Source organism: Eurypyga helias, unplaced genomic scaffold (genome assembly GCF_000690775.1).
Source record: "Eurypyga helias isolate BGI_N326 unplaced genomic scaffold, ASM69077v1 scaffold13909, whole genome shotgun sequence".
Lineage (NCBI taxonomy): Eukaryota > Metazoa > Chordata > Aves > Eurypygiformes > Eurypygidae > Eurypyga > Eurypyga helias.
In genome coordinates, this window is record NW_010272797.1 from 5,653 (window position 1) to 22,412 (window position 16,760).

Sequence of the window (16,760 nt, forward strand, 5' to 3'; positions counted from 1 at the left end):
GTGTGTGGTTATATTTTCCTGTGTTCACTGTTGGCTCCAGTGCAAGCTTGCAGCCACGTTGTGTTGTGAGATCTGCTAGGAGTCTGGGGGCTGGATAGGTGGGAATGCTGGAGACCAGGGAGAGGCTAGGACTGCTTGTAAAGGACGAAGGGTAGTGGTAAGAGCAGGTTAAATGTGCTGGGAGAAGTGATAGGGTGATACTGAGTGATTGGAGACTGTGAGAGAGAGAACTGGAGGGCAAAATATGGTGGTGTTGTGTAATTAGAGATTTTGTTGTACCTGTCCCTATGTATATTCCCAGAGCTGCAAAAGGGACTGTCCCAACAGCTCTTGGAGTACTCAACTCTTAGAGGTTTGGTATTCTGCCTCTACCTGTGAAGGTGAAGTGCTACCATTATACTCCCAGCATCTTGATCCTGGGTTCTGCTGTTAACTGATGTAGTTCATTGGCTTATGAGTGATAAGTTTAGAAAGTGGATACTTCATGTGGCTGAAGGATTGGTTTATATTTTATTAGATAACAACATGGCATGCTCTAGGCAGTAATGAGCATGTGCTTGCATGCTGGCTGGCTTTTGATGAAAGGTGAACTTCACTGTATTCTTTGGCTGTTTCTGTTTTAGCAAAGGAAGTGGTTTGGACAGTGAATTGGTCCCGTGCTGCTTTGAATTGGTCAAACATTAGTGGGAAAGTGATAATGACAAAAATTGTCATAACTTTCTCCATCTTATGTGATGGTTGATTTAAAATTTTATTACTGTACTTTATTTAGGCATTTTATTTTCATTGCAATATGTTTATCTTTATAATCTTTTTTTCCTGTCTGCTCAGTTACGTGAAAATTTGCTTGAATTCTGGGTCTTTTCCCCTTCCAAAGTAACAAAGAACTTTTTTTGTCTTTCTTTTAGCAAACTGAAAAAGCTAAGTGAAGATAGTTTGACTAAGCAGCCTGAAGAAGTCTTTGATGTTCTGGAAAAACTTGGTGAAGGGTAAGTGCAGCTATTTACGAGGGGGTGGGATCAGAGAGAAAGAGTATATAAAGCATGTGTTGAAATACTAAGTTACAGAGAGAGTGTCTGTAATTGTCCTGAGGAATGCTTCTCTAGACAAGTTTTATTGATAAAGCAGATGCACACAGCAGTAGTCTTCCATGGTTCCCAAAATATATTTTGCATTTTTGATGTCCCTTGTTTATTAAGGCAGTCAAGATGCTTGTGCCTGTACTGGAGTTAGATACATGACGTTTTGACAAAGATCTATTCTTCAGAGGCCTGTCTTTCCTGATAGAGCTGAATTTTTTGCAGCCTGAAAAAGACCCCTCATTTCTGCATGAACATATGGCCTCTGTGACTTTTTAAAAATTTCTGCATAATGGAATTAAGCAGCAGTTAATCGTGTTTTTTAAAAAAATAAAAGTTAAACTCCCTCTTTTATTTTTTAGGTCTTATGGTAGCGTGTTTAAAGCCATACACAAAGAGTCTGGACAAGTGGTAGCAATTAAACAGGTCCCTGTGGAGTCAGATCTTCAAGAAATAATTAAAGAAATCTCTATAATGCAACAATGTGACAGGTAGGTATGATTATTCTGCTTCCTAAGTGTCTATGTGAAAACATATTTATTTGTCAGTATAGCTGTGACATATGCTACACACTTTTTTTACATGGAAAAGTAAAGCAGTCTGTGTTGGATGATTTACTTAAAGGATCCACTTTATGGACCTGCTCCTATCCTGAACTTGGTTTGAAGGAAGCACAAATAGTGTACATAACAAACTGTTGAAAGAATAAATACTTGCTCTGCTAGAACTCTCCATGCTTGCGTCACTTTACTTGCACTGGCCAGGTTAGTATTTCCTGTAAATGTCTTAGGCCTGGTGAGTTCTGAGCTGCCTGTTTTAGAAAATTGATCAGAATGTTTCTAGCACAAGACTAATGGCTAGAAGTTAACTTCCAAAGGAGTATTCTTTTGGTGGCCTTTTTCACGCAGACACATACCTCTTAAAAAGTGAACAATGTTCTGATAGTTCTGAAGAAGGACTGTTACTTTACACTTGTTCACAAATGATGTATCTTACGATTGCTACTATGGTAGAAATGGAATCCTTAAGATTTTTTATTTTTAAAATTTATGTGAGGATGCAGAAATTTCTTGGCATTTCCTCTCTTCTGTGGAGTTCTCAATTTTTTGTTTGTGTATTTTTTCGGGGGGTATTTCTTAAGGTTTTGGCTGTAACTTCCAAGTCAGATTTGCTAGAGTGAGTCTATTTGTGTCTAATTAGCAGTACAAGAGCCTATTTGTGACTCGGAGTGCAAACAGGAAAGCTTTGGACTTAGGTTAGGTGAAACTTTCTTTTAAAATACTGAATGTTTTAGTCATTAAGTTGGTGAATTGTACTATAGCAAGTGGTCTGTTACTTCTCAACTGTGTCTGTGTTGTTGGTGTCAGTGTTGGAAAATCTGTCTTTGAGTGACAGATTTTGCTGTTTGGCAATTAGCACTACTCATCCCAGATTTAAAGCTAATCCTTGTAATGCAGTCTGAATTCATTCAGATTTCTTGAATATTTTACTCAGGTGTTAACGTGGAGCTTAGTTGTACTACTCCACAGGATCTTGTCTACGGGGTCATGAAGGAGGAGAGCAGGTTCAAGTATTTATCCTTAATTATAGAGATAGCAACCTCAAGGTACACTGTGTCTAGCACATGAGAATGCAGCTGTTCTTCAGACTTCTTTAGAACCTCTGCCTGCAAGCCCTAATCTGAGTGTTTTTGACCCATGAACACAGTGGAGCTTAAAATCCATACCAGAAGAGAATAGATTACATCTCCCCTGCTCCTTTTCTTTCCCCTTACATGAAGGAAGACATTGAATGAGTTAGAAAATAGCATCTTAGGAATTCTCAGAACAAGTTCTTCTGTGGGGTCGATAGGATAGCAGCCCTTAGGCACTGCGCAGGCTTGAGCCATGTGAGCTGACTGGAAGCAGCGGTGTAGGTTGTAGTGTGTGTGTGTGTCTCTTAGTACTAGAGCAGGGTTGAAATGGGTACTTAAAACATCTGTGAAATACACTGAGAGAAAAGAAGTGGTGATACTTGGGTATTGTCTAAATTTTTCACCTTTCTGTACTGTGCTGCATGTGACATTGTCATTCTTGTCCTAGGTGGGCCTCTACCTTCTTATTCCTATGTCCCCTCTTCTGCCTCCCTTTTCTCTGCCATTGTTCTTTGTGTCCTGCTTTTCTTTAAACAATATGTTGCGTTTAGTATCTACTGTATGTGTACTACTGTATAACTTGTTAGGAGTAAGGAGGAGTTCAGAATGTTAGAACACAAACTCTTTCTTCACTGGACAGGTTGGGCTGCAGTTCTGCACCATGTGCTTGTATATATGTCGTGTGTCTTTGTGCAAATACAGTGTTGTGCACCACGATGGGAGGGGTGGCACACTTTTTAGTACTTTATTTTCACATGTGATGATTCCACAGATATTACAGAAAAGCATTGAGCTGTTGCAGCATCTCAAATAAAGGATGATTGAATCTTAACACTTCACCCTCTTTTTTTCTTCATGTCTGTTTCTAGAATTAGCTACACTGTATGTGCTGAAGCTGTTCCAAAGGGGGGAAAAAATGTAGATTCCAAGACAAGCAGTTGGTATGGAAAAGACTGGCCCTTGTTGTAAACTGGGGCAGGGCTTTCAGCAAATGTGCTGAAACACGTTGTTTTGAGATTTCACAGCACCTGTTTTGGAAATCACAGAATCATAGAATGGTTTGGGTTGGAAGGGACCTTAAAGCCCATCTAGTTCCAACCCCCCTGCCATGGGCAGGGACACCTTCCACTAGACCAGGTTGCTCAAAGCCTCATCCAGCCTGGCCTTGAACACTTCCAGGGATGGGGCATCCACAGCTTCTCTGGGCAACCTGTTCCAGTGCTTCACCACCCTCTCCGTGAAGAACTTCTTCCTGATAGCTACTCTAAACCTCCCCGCTTTGTAATAATACACAATTTCTAGTTGAGAGTACTGGCATAGTGTAAATCTGGCAAGAGATGGTCACAAAAATCAGTGGGTTTTCTTCAGAAGTAATAGTAACCTTCTTCATTTCAGGAATTTGTAAGGGGCAAGAACCGTATGTTGTAGTTGTAAACAGTAGACAGTTTGACCTCTGTAAAGGCAAGTTCCTATTGCACTAACAGTTGTTCTTTAATGAAGTAATTTGCTGCTAGTTTTGACCTGTCTTTTTATAAAGATAGCACCACGTTGCCTGAGGCCACTGTTATCTCCTTTCTTTTCCTTACATCAGTTTCCTAACAAAAAACGTTGCTGCCAAACATGCTCATCCTAAAATACAGTTCCTTGCTCAAAAACAAATTAGTGTTTGATTTGACACTGCAAGGCAGGTGTTCTGACCAGAAGTCACTGTCCAAGATCTTATTATCTTACTTCTTGACTGTGAGAGATGGATGGCAATCTGACTGTAACCACCTTTGCTTAAATTTGTTGCAAAAACCCCCTCAACCCTCTATCCTTTTATTTCCATAAGTACACCATCTAATCACTTTTCTGAAGGATGATCCTAGTTATGTTTACCACATCTGTTTCTGCCTTTCTTTTTGCAAGAGCATCATGTCAAGTGACAAACTAAAGAGTAGCAAAGCATTATGTGCTGTTTATGACAGCACTGTCTCCTCACATGAGACACTTCAATATGAAAATGCATTGCAAACCCATAAGTCCTGTTCAGACCAACACTAGCTTCTGTTTTAATACGGAAGTCTAGATCTGTACTTGAAATAACTTCATGCTTGCAAAACCGGGAAAACATGGGTGAATTTCTATAGCTTTTTACTTGGGAGGAGAAGAAAACAAGACAATCTTTTTAAGAAGGGAAGCATCCAAAAACTTTGTGAGAAGAGTTTAAAAATTCAGAGGCCTTAGAAGAGGGAAAAACAAAGCTTTATATCAGAAGACTAATGTTTGGGAAAATTATGTCTGTATTTGATGATCACTGAAAACTTGTGATACATATATAGTAGTGCCTTTATGATTTTATTAAGTGGTCAGACTTTATTCTAACAAGCTAATTTCAATTTTAAAATTTATTTGATTACTATATTAGTGTGTGTCAGACTGTAATTTTTAATAACAGTTGTGATTTTTTTTTCTTCCCCCTATTAAGACTTCATCTATCTATTTAATGTTTTTTTTCCATCTAGTCCTTATGTTGTCAAGTACTATGGCAGCTATTTTAAGAACACAGATCTATGGATTGTTATGGAATATTGTGGAGCTGGCTCTGTTTCGGACATAATTAGACTTCGTAATAAAACGGTGAGTGTGGGTTTTTTTTTTTTTTCCAAAAAGATGTATAACACTTAAACTGTGATTTAAGACTAGAAATCAGAATAAAAGTCAGTTATGAGACAAGATCTTGGCTGATGCCAAGGTTCTGTGCCTTGGTTCCTCAGGAAACAAGCTTGTGCAGTTGCTCTGACTATCTGTCCATTTCTCTGTGAAGTGATCATCAGCAGAAGCAAATGTATTTTGAAATATGAAGATCCAGTAGGTTTCTTGAAAATGACTGCTTTGTGTAAGGCAAAACTGCAGTTGTCTCCTTCCACATCACAGGCTGTCAGCAGGCCACTTAGTACGTGAATGGATTGGGAACAAGCATAGATTTGTAATTGCGGAGCATGAGAAGTGATTGGCATCACTCGAAGAATGAGGGGGAAGGGGATGCTGATTAAGGAATGTGAGAAGAAACCAAAGAGAGGGTTGTATGGAAGTGTCTCAAAAGGCTTGTAACAGCAGTAATGTGGAGGAGGATGCAAACCTCTAGGAAACAGGCTTTGTTAGTTCCACTTAAGAAACAGCTTCTCTGAAAAATGTTTTGTTGTAGATGTCAGTCTTTTGTTCCTGAGTCTCTTTCTTCAGTAGTGGGCTGTAACATGAGGTGTTCACTTTACCGACGAGTACTGTCAGGTGAACCTCTACGTGCTAGCTCTTTAGATTTTGTTAAAGTGCCCTGAAATGTTCCTTGCACCATACCTGGGAGCAGAGACAAAGAGAAGGAGACAAAAACAATGTTTAGGCTTAGAAAAATCAGATGTAATGGAAAATAAAATTAGATTTATTAAGAAGTGGGGGTGATGCCCAGATTAGAGGGAGCCCCTGTGGGAAAGGGCTTGTATCAGGGCTGCTGTAATGTTGAACTTTTGACCGGGGGAAAGACAAAGCAGTGGGAAGTAGCTGGAGTTCCTGGAACCTTTAAAACTGGTGTTCTTACAGTGGTAGATTACCTAAGGGTTAGTGGCTACAATGAGAAATGGTGTAAGCTAGTCCAGAAATAAAAAAAAAAAAAAGTGCTATTTAAAACAAGATTTCAAAAAATAGGGAGCAAATGTGTGTGCATCAATAGAAAATACTAGGATGCTTTATTAAAAAACAAACCAAAAACCTCACGTGTTTTTATGTGTATTTATATAAAGTAAATTCCTCAATCTAGTTTCCACTCTAATCTTTTGGAGTATTGACATAGTAGAGATACTGGAGATTTTAAGGAAAGAGATACTTGAGTTTCAGAGCAACTGTATACTGATGATCAGAGAAACTAAGTCCTCTGCTCCTGTTGGTGGTTTACAGTTGATATCATTAAATAGCATAAATTCTATTCTAAGAAATAGAATAATCAATAAATACATGGATACATGTAATGAAGGTAAAATTAACATGTTTTGTAAAGGCGAGTCATGCAGCATGTGACTAGTGGAGTTCTGTAAAGGAGTTGTTGTGCACAGAAATAATGCTGGTTGGTGTAAAGTTGGCCCGGATGTGCTTATGTTGGTCGATCCAAGGCAAAAATTTTTTTCTCTACACATGATGATGAGGTCCACTGTATAGTGTTAGATCTTATAAATGCTTAGAGTTTGTTTTCAAAAAGCAGTTTAATAAGACCCTGAAGGAATTACTGTGGATGAACACAGATACTTAATGGCTGAAGCAGGAAATCCATGTTTTTCAGGTCTCTGGGAAGACGAAGGAGAAAGCTATCACAGTTTTTACTTGACATGTGCTTGCATTCATGCAGGCTACCAGACTAGAAAGAACTTTTACTCTGGTTTAGGACAGGGGTGTTGTGGACCATGTAACAAAAAATCCAAAGCAGTCTCCTCCACTTATTTACCATGCCTGTTCCTTGCAAGCTCTGGAAGATGTAGGCAGATGCTTTGGACTTGTTTGTATTTTCTTGCTCTCTGTGACTCAGTGACCTGATCACCCTGACTACTGTGTGGTGGAAAGCTTGTGACTGTGCTACTGGAATGAGGCTGCTTAAAGTACTTCAGCATTCTATTGGTGACCTTGATTTTCTTCTTTTTTAAGAGAAACCAGATGTGGTTTCATTGTACTTTTCACAAGGAAAGAAGAAATGTCCTCACTTGGAAGTGAGGAGGGAGTTGATTCTGATTTTGTTGGAATGTTGATTGAACAGGCCCAGACACAGAGGGTTAGATGTTCTGCAATTTTCCTAAGTTGTCACATGAAGACTGTGGCTGTGCCAAGGAAAAGTTTATTTCCTGCTTCTCCATATATAACAATAAGAAACTGAGGAAGGTAGCTGAAGTAAGAACCTTTAATTTAATGCAGTGGTCATTAGGATCATCATTTGGACTCAATGATCTTAAAGGTCTTTGCCAACCTAAATGATTCTATGATCCTATCAAAATAAGTCATAGGAAATGGTGTATGTCTTCTCATATTTGGGGAAGAAATATTACTATGCATTTGCTCTTGTTGCTTATCAATGAAACTAAGAATTTACCAATGTTATTCTGTATCTGTGTTTCCCCTACTTCTTCACAAGTTTTGCTGTTCGTCTAGAAAGTGAACAGCATCGGGCTTTGCTCTTACAGACCAAAAAGGAGAGAAGCAGAATTGAAGTTAAGAAAATGCCTACTGACTGTTGGGAGCCTGTTCACACTGAGAGGTTTTCAGCTTGTCAGGAACAGGTTCTTGGACAAGAAGCCCAAGCCACTACCTTGAAGTTAAGTTGATCCCTAGAATTTTGCCCTGGAGTCTTCTAGCTTGTTGGCAGATCAGCAGCACTAGGGGAAGCGTATGATACTGTTAGCTCATTTGGGGGGGTGTTTGTCTGTCCAAGCCAACAAAGCTGCAGTTCTAGTTTTGTCTGGTTTTCTCAGGGAATGATGTGGGAGGTACAGTCAAACTGCGTTGCTGCTGGAAAAGGCAGTTCCGCTGTTATTCTCCAGCCTGGTTGATGTGTTTCTGCCATTTCACTGCCTCCGATGCAGTGATTGTGTGGCTGCAGGGTGATCTTAGCTGAGCTTGATGATCTGATAGGGCTACTTCTTCCTCTCCTAGCCTGTCCTTCCCATCCCCTCATGAGCTAACTCTGGACTTGCAGTGGCGGCACATTGGCTTGATCTGATGCAAGAGAGACTTTAGGAATGAGTGGTGGGGAAAGGGAAGGAAAAGAAGGAATGAGACTGACTTTTCAAGTGGCAGCTTGCAATAGCATGAGATAATTACAATGTGAAGCAATACTTTAAGCCCTGCTGGCTGCTATTAATGTATTGGGGAGTACTGACATACCAGCAACCCTGCCTCTACTGATAGAATCATAGAATGGTTAGGGTTGGAAGGGACCTTAAAGACCATCTAGTTCCAACCCCCCTGCCATGGGCAGGGACACCTTCCACTAGACCAGGTTGCTCAAAGCCACATCCAGCCTGGCCTTGAAGACATCCAGGGATGGGGTATCCACAACATCTCTGGGCAACCTGATAATTTAGGGTGCACTTGCTCATCCACCGATCGTGATTAACTGAGTCATTCTAATGCTGTCTCTTTTAGGAACCAAATTCAAGTGGCTGTGCACTGGGTTTATGAGACAAAACTTTCTCATTTGGGACAATATTTTAAGTGACAAGTGTAGTAAGGTACCACTGTCCACGTGGTGTGCTGTTGGGTTCAGAGGTCCTGCATCTTGTACCTAAAATGTTACTTCCTTTACATACCAGTTTGTTTTTGGGTTACATAGACATTGTATCATGTATTCTTATTATCTTCTGCCATGTTTTCTCAGCTAATCACTTCTTAAAATGTGTTTAAGCTCCAGTGATTCAAACGAATAGTGTATCTGAATCTCTGCTGTATTTGAATAATGTCCTCCTGGTTTTGCTTTCTCTGTGTGCTCCCATGGGTGTCTAGGGCAGACCTTTGTTACCTCTCTGGGCTAAAGGTGCTTTGCTTATGAGAATGTTATTTTGCAGTTTTAAGCAGTCATGTTTCTTAGTAGTTTCGCTGTTAAACTAGTTTTAATTTGTAGGCCTGTGCCGCACTAAAGTACGTGGATGCCCCATCCCTGGATGTCTTCAAGGCCAGGCTGGATGTGGCTTTGAGCAACCTGGTCTAGTGGAAGGTGTCCCTGCCCATGGCAGGGGGGTTGGAACTAGATGGTCTTTAAGGTCCCTTCCAACCCTAACCATTCTATGATTCTATGTGTTTGCAGCTGTAAATTGGTTATCTAAGGCCTAATAACTCTTATGTCTTCTGTTTCAGTAGCATCTATCACAGTGTTACTTCCTCAGCTGAGACCACATGGATTCTTTAGTAGCCAGCCAGTCCATAACCAAAGACTGAAATCCCTTCTGCACTGGCTAACTCGTTTAACTGATCCCTGTGGCCAGAAGTTATGACAAAGGGCAAGTCCATCCTGGATATGCTGCTGACCGTGTTCTGTGGGTTAGCCTTTGGAGAGGTGAATTGAATCAATGGGCTGGTCACTGTTACTGTTCAGAGACTGGTCTTCAGGCCAAGATTCTTCAAGTACTTTTCTATACAGCCAGATTGAGGAACAGGAGGAAAGAAGTTGATCCCAAATGTCCTGGTTGCTTTATTCTACGTTGAGCCTTACAAACCAAAGTAGTCTGTACTAGCTTCTGCAATGTGACATGGAGATGATTTAGTGCTGATCTCATAAATGTTATTATAGCTCTGACTGTGTTACATAAACATTGGGTGGCATTGTCTCAATTTTTTTGGTATTATTTTTCTGTAGTTCTCCAGAGTAGCATTGTAGGTTCCTTCAAAAATGGGTTGTGGTGTCTGAATCTCAATGACAGACGTTTCTTACAGCCTTGCAGTAAAACTGTATCTCTCTGCTTGGAAATTAGCTCATAGGAGAAAACTCGTTTTCATGTCAGGAAAAAGAGTATTTGTTGTTTGTGTGCCAGAAATAAGATGCATGTTGTATGTTGGTTGTCATGAAAGAAGAGCAAGTTGGAGCTACGCTGTTATTCATCTGTTTCTAGAAGAACTATGTATATGTTACATGCAAATAAGGCTGCCAAAAAACCATTCACCAGTTGGAAAGTTTCAGAACTAAGATTGGCCCTGGAGATACATGAGCAGTGTGAAACATTAATTGCCCTCTCTTCCCCCTTTTTCTACAGGACTCAGTGCATCACACTCACTGAGTGAGGAATCGCTGTGTATGCTATTATAGTCATATACAATATGAGGTCTGGTGTTAATTTGCAAAATGCTGAAAGAGTTGCTCTGAAGACAATTATCTTTCCTCAAACTATATCTGACCTTCATTTTTCCTTTAAAATAAATACTGTTATTAACTTGCTGGATGTTGCTGTGAACAACTACAGGCCAGTTCTAAGGAGAATTAGCTTCTTGGGTGATTTCTATAGTTTCCCATTTATTACTCAAGGTAGGTGCATAAAATGTGGGAAATCTATTTTGTGGACAGTCTTAAGTGTTTGTAGCCATGTAATGTTAAAATGCTTAACATCATACAATCCACTGTCTTTCTGTTTTTAAAATGGGCTTCTTGGAAGAAAACTTACAGACCTTAGAACTGAAGTAGTACTTTGTATTTGCGGTGTTTCACTATTATATTTTCTACTGACTTCTTTCAGTAGTTGGGTCCCTGCTAAAAGCTGAGAGGGGCTATATTATATGGAGGGGAATAGAATTTTCACTATTTTCTTGATCTGTACAAGCTGAGTTGCATATGCAACAGATCTACTTTCCCTCTCTTTAAGTTGCAGAAGGCAAATTTGGGGAGGCTGTAGGAGAATGGTAGAAGCTGTGTCTGGGGTTCAAAGTCAGTTACTCATTTTTCAATTCGAGCTCCTAAAGGTTTTTCCAAGGTAAGGTTGTTAGAATTACATAATGTAAGTGAGTGTTGTGTGGGTTGGTTTTTTTTTTTTCCCCCACTTGTATATAATTTTGGATAATGCCAGTTTTAAGTTGTTGAAACAGTAAAATGACCATGTAAACACAGAATATAAAGGAATTTACATTAATGTGTTCCAGTTGGAGGTAGCTGTTTAAATGAATGTTTAATCAGAGCAGCCTTCTATTGCTACCCCATGTGCACCTTGCATCACAAAACACTTAGTCTTATTCCTGTTACACTAGAGGGTGGGAGTTTAACCTTATTGCCTCCCCACAATGTGCTCTCTCCTCAAAAAACCTCATCATTGTTTGCCTTGGAAAGCCAGAAATACCAGCTGAATTGTTAATGTCTTTCCAGCTTGAGTCAATCTCTCTGCATATAAAATTCTAATCCAGGCAATAAAGTTAGTCTCAATCTAAGGAATTAAGCCAAGTTTCATTAAGGTCAGAACAACATATCATTCTTCCATATATATGTTTTATTTTCCAGTAATAGAGTTTGTGTTTAAAGTTGGGATGGATTTATTGCTGTATGTAATGGTGGGGAGAAAGTGGAGAAAATGTAGGAAGACTGCAGGTAAGAAGGAAGGTTACTCTGAATGTTTGTTTTGGAGATGAACAGTATGCCACTGATTCGAAATAAGTGATAATTTTAATTTGGAAGGGACCTCTGGAAGTCATCTAGCTGAATCTCCTGTTCCAAGGAAGGTTGACTTTGAAGTTCAATTAGGTTGATCAGGAACTTGTTCATCTGAGTTTTGAACATCTGACAAGGGGACGATTCAATGGTCTCTGCAGTTCTGTGAACTTCTGTCTTCTTGTATCTAACTGAACTAACTTCCTTTGTGACAACATGGGACTGTTGCCCTTCCTCCTTTTTCTCTGCCACTCTGAGAAAAGTCTGCCTCTATGAGGATTTGATATTTATATATATATATTTTTTTTTTTAATCCCCCCTTTTGATTGTTGAAAATTGCATTGAAATACCCACTCTTCTTCAGACAAGACAAACCTTGCTCTGTCAGCTTGGTGCATCATATGTTGTAGCCTCCACTGCTGGACTCTCTCCAGTTTGTCAGCACTTTCATAGAAGCCTGGAACTGGGCACAGTGTTCCAGATTTAGCTTTACAAGTGCTAAATAAAGGGGAATATTTACTTGACCTGACTTACTGACTGTGCTTTCCTGAAGAAGACTAATATACACCTTCACAGCACGGAAGGTTCACCATATTAGTGACTCATGTTCAGCTTGTCTACTGGAGCTACCCCAGAACCTTTTCTGCAGCAGTGCTACCTGCCCTACTGATCCACAGCCCATACTGTTCATGGCTTTGGGTTCTTCTGTCCAAAGTGTGGGACTCTGTCTTTGTTGAACTTCAAGTTCGTTGTCAAATAGCTTGGCGAGGTCCCTCTCAGTGGCAGCCCTGCCCTTTAATGGATTTACAACTTCACCCCCCTCTTCCATGTCATCCACAAACATGATGTGGGTGTGTTCTAGCTCACTGTCCAGGTTGTTGATGAAGATGTTGGATTATTCACCCTGGTATTAACCTCTGAGGAATATCACTTATAGCTGGCTGTTGGTTATGTTTTGAACCACTACTGAGCCCAGGAGTCCAGCCAGTTTTTCTTCATCTTCATCATCATTCCCCAGATTGCCTGAAAAGATACTGTTGGAGACTGTCAACAGCCTTCATGAAGTCAAACTAAATGACATCCTCCACTCTCTCTTCATTCTCATAGGGAAGCAGCCAGGTTAATTTGTCATGATTTCCCTACGGTAAAACTGTGCTGGCTGCTTCCAGTCACCTTTTTACCCTTTGTGTGTTTAGAAACTAGTTTCTGTGAGGATTCGCTCCAAAGAATCCTAGGGACTGAAAAATTACAGGGCCCACCTGTAATTCCTCAAATCATTCTTCTTGCCCCTTTTGAAGATGGTGTCTTAAGGGACATGCCCTGATTGACCTAAAGCTGATAAGTAGCCTTGAGTTGGCACTAGCCAGCTCCTTGGCACCTTTGGATGCATCTCATCTGCTCCCATGCACTTGTATTTGTCCAATTTACTAGAGGAATTCCTAACTCATTCTGCTTTTGCTACTTAAGCAGGGACATCTGGGAGCCAGAGAAACCCTACTAAAGACTGAAGCAATGAAGATGCTTAGGAGGTTTCTCTGTCATTTGTCAAGATTGACCACTCCATTTAGCAGCAGGCCAACTTTTTTGTTTGTGTTCCTTTTTTTCTTCATATAGATAATAGAAATTCTTCTTGCTATTCTCTGTATTGCTGTCCAGATTCAAAGCCACCCTAGCCTTGGACTTCCTAATTCTGTTCCTTTAGTATCTAGCTAATGCTTCCTTATTTCTCTTTAGTAATCTATTCCTGTTTCTGTCTCTATATGCTTCAGTTCTTACACTTTAGCTCAGTCAAGAGTTCCTAGTTCATTAAAGATGGCCTCCTGCTGTGGTTGCTTGGTATCTTGCTTGTCAGGAAGGACTGTTATCATACTTTGAGGAGCTTGCCCTTGATGCTCAACCAGCTCTTCAAGGTTCTATTGCCTTTTAGGGCAGCATGCCCTGGCATTCCATCTGCTAGTTCTTTCCACATAGGAAACCTCAGCTTGTTAAATCTGGTTCTGCTACTTGTTTTTGTCACTTCCCTCCATAACTTAACCTCCAGCTTCTCGTAGTTGCTGCCAAGGCTGCCTCTGATGTCCCTGGTGAGTCCTTATCTCCACTCATGAGTAGCTGGTCTAGAGGAACACCTCCTGTAGTGAGTCTGTACAGCACCTGTAGTAAAGATTATTACTGCTCCTGGATTTTTTTGTTGGGAAGGTAACATGGCACAGTACAGATATGGAGGTGGTGGTTGCTCAATTGTGCCATGTTACCTTCCCAACAGATATGGAGGTGGTGGTTGCTCATCTCCTTTTCTCCTTCCGTTTCCCCACTGGCCCAACAATGGCCTATGATCAGAAGCTTCTTCCAGTGCTGAGGATGACTTATCTACTTCACCTTTTTGATTAGGTGTTTTGTAGTAGATGCTGTGATGGCATACAGCTTTTGGGCTACCCTTCTGATTTTGAACTATAAACTCTCACCAAGTTTTAAGTGTTCCATAGCAGAGCTGCACATCTGTGTAGAGCTTAACTCTGCCCATCCTTCCTGCTTGTTGCCAGTGAGAAGCCTGCATCCATCTCTCACAGCATGCTAGTTGCATGAGCTATCTTCTTGTCACTGGAATTAGAGAGACATCCTAGCTCTGCAGCTGTGCACAGACTGGCAGTTCTTCCTGTTTGTATCATGGCTGCATATGTTTGTGCACAGGGTTTCAGATGTACCTGTCTGCCCTATTTTTCTCTCAGAGGGAGTGAGAAAACCTCCCCTGGAACCCTGTCTGATTTGTGCTTATATATATAATTTATTTTTTTTTTTAATAAACTGTGGTTAGGACTTCCATTGAGGTTCTTGACCTTACTCACAATGATTTGTCAGAAAAAGACTTTGGAGAACCAAACTAACTAAATTGTTGTTGAACACAACTGTGCGTAGACACGACAAATGCATGTTGTGCTACTGAATCATAGTTAAAATCTGTTTTCCCATGCCATCTGTACTTAGTCCAGTGCTGAAGAAGCTCTGTACTGTTCTGCATTACTTCCAAGGGTGTGCTCAACATCTGGTTAGCCAGTTTAGTGCTTCATAGATGTCTTGTAGCCAGCTTGAACTTGGTAGTGAAGAATAAGGGCTGAGGAGTCTGACTTCCATATTCTAATCTGTTTTTGATCTTCCTCTGTGTGCTTATTAGTGCTAGCTAATGTTGAGCATGTGGCCATTGGAGATGCCTGAGATTTCCTGAAATAGTTTTCCGTATAAGCCGCTAGATGTCTTTTAGATACATTTATGTTGCTGCTAGGCTATATTAATTTTGCAACTACAGGTAGAAGATTCTGATTTGTTAGCACTGTCTTGAATTATCCAATATAAAAATGGTAATTTAAGGAGAAGACAGGGTTTGTTGCATATTACATTCAAGAAACATTACCAAAGTTGCCTTATTGGGATTATGCAGTCAAAAATATAGTCTGAAAAAACCACCAACACTTACCCTTCACTGCACAGTTGATGACCATAGTTATGCTTCTTGCAGTGTATTTTTTTGGATGATTTTACATGCAGTGTGACTTGGGCTCAGTAAGAAGAACGATGCTGCCTCCATTCGTCTGATCCTATGTCTGAGAGGTTATACTTGAGTAAAACTGGTAATTCTCCTAGTGTAGCAAGTTCTTATTCCATCCATTATTGTAATATTGAGGTGTCCCCTTAATTTTAATGTCAGAGGAAGAAGAGATTACTGCTGTAATTTTGGGGCAATTACTGAAAGTCTTAGACCGAACCTTGTCATCATGAGTAATTTAGATGTCATGATTTGGTACCTTACTCAAGACATAAGCTGATTTTGTTTGAAGAGCACTGTCTTCACACAGAGGGTGTAGATCTGCTTAAAAAAAGAAGTCTGAAAGGTAATTGCTCTGAAACGAAGCTTGAGGAAAGTGGCATCATGGGGGTGTAGTCTCAGTGAAGTTTGGAGCAGATAGTGGGAAACAGACTGTAACATTGACTTCAGGCTAGAGCTGCAACTGTAACAACTCTTTCTCTCTGAAGCGTTCTGCCTTAATTCCTAAGTTCCACTTCAAATATTGCAAGTGAAAGGGTATTGTTGTAACCGTCATCTCTTCTTCCTCTTCCTTCCTGCATTGTTGCTAGTCTAGTCTTGCCTTCACATAAATGAAGACTAGGAGAGGCATGCGGTTATGATAATCGGTGATGTTTGAGCTTCATAGCTTCTGGTGGAAGAATGATTATAGCATGGTGCCTTTATGTGCCATGAGAGTGGACACCCAGTGTATTTGATCTAATTGGACTGTTCAGATGCAGTGATCTGATACTTCCTGGAAGCATCAGGCTTAATGTGCATGTATTGCTTAGTGTAAAAAGAGCAGCTGGGAATGGACTTAGGCGGTTAAAGCAATTCAGCTGACCCAGACCCTTTCACAGGGGCCCTCAGGAAGGAGAATGATTGACACTGAGCAGAGAACCTGTAGATGAGTTGTCCCAACAGCTGCACGGATTAGGTAGTGTGTGATAGACTGTATAAATGCACCCTTAAGTCTCTCTCATGTGTGGCATCCATAGCCAGTTAGATGTAAATATGTGGATTAGCTGGTCTACTAATACATGTGCAACACCTGAATTTGCTGTGATCTGCTTTGCTCCCTTTCCATTTTAAAGGTTAGCTTCATGGCTTTTATGTAGGCTGTAGAGTTGTTCAACTTTATCGTTCACGTTCGTTATATATAACTTGGGTGTGGTTTTGATGATGAAGGATTAGAAGCTGCTTCTTCGTGGCTGACTCATTTAGAGGGTAGCACCAACCCATCAAAGGAACACAGCTTACAGAGTTTGAACGAGCCAAAGCTACCAAGTAGATAAATGGTCCACAAGATTTTAAATGATCTTGATGTGACTGAATATCATAGAATCATAGAAT

The 16,760-nt window shown here is 40.4% G+C and overlaps 1 protein-coding gene across 1 annotated transcript; it reads left to right on the plus strand.

The window, feature by feature from the left end:
- Window positions 1-908: 908 nt before the first annotated feature.
- On the plus strand, window positions 909-5,331 carry LOC104515323 (serine/threonine-protein kinase 3-like; the record flags this gene model as incomplete). Its single annotated transcript, XM_010159252.1, has 3 exons — window positions 909-989; window positions 1,442-1,570; window positions 5,217-5,331. Coding segments are annotated over 3 exons (325 nt in total), but the record flags the coding sequence as incomplete, so codon positions are not given.
- Window positions 5,332-16,760: the final 11,429 nt, after the last annotated feature.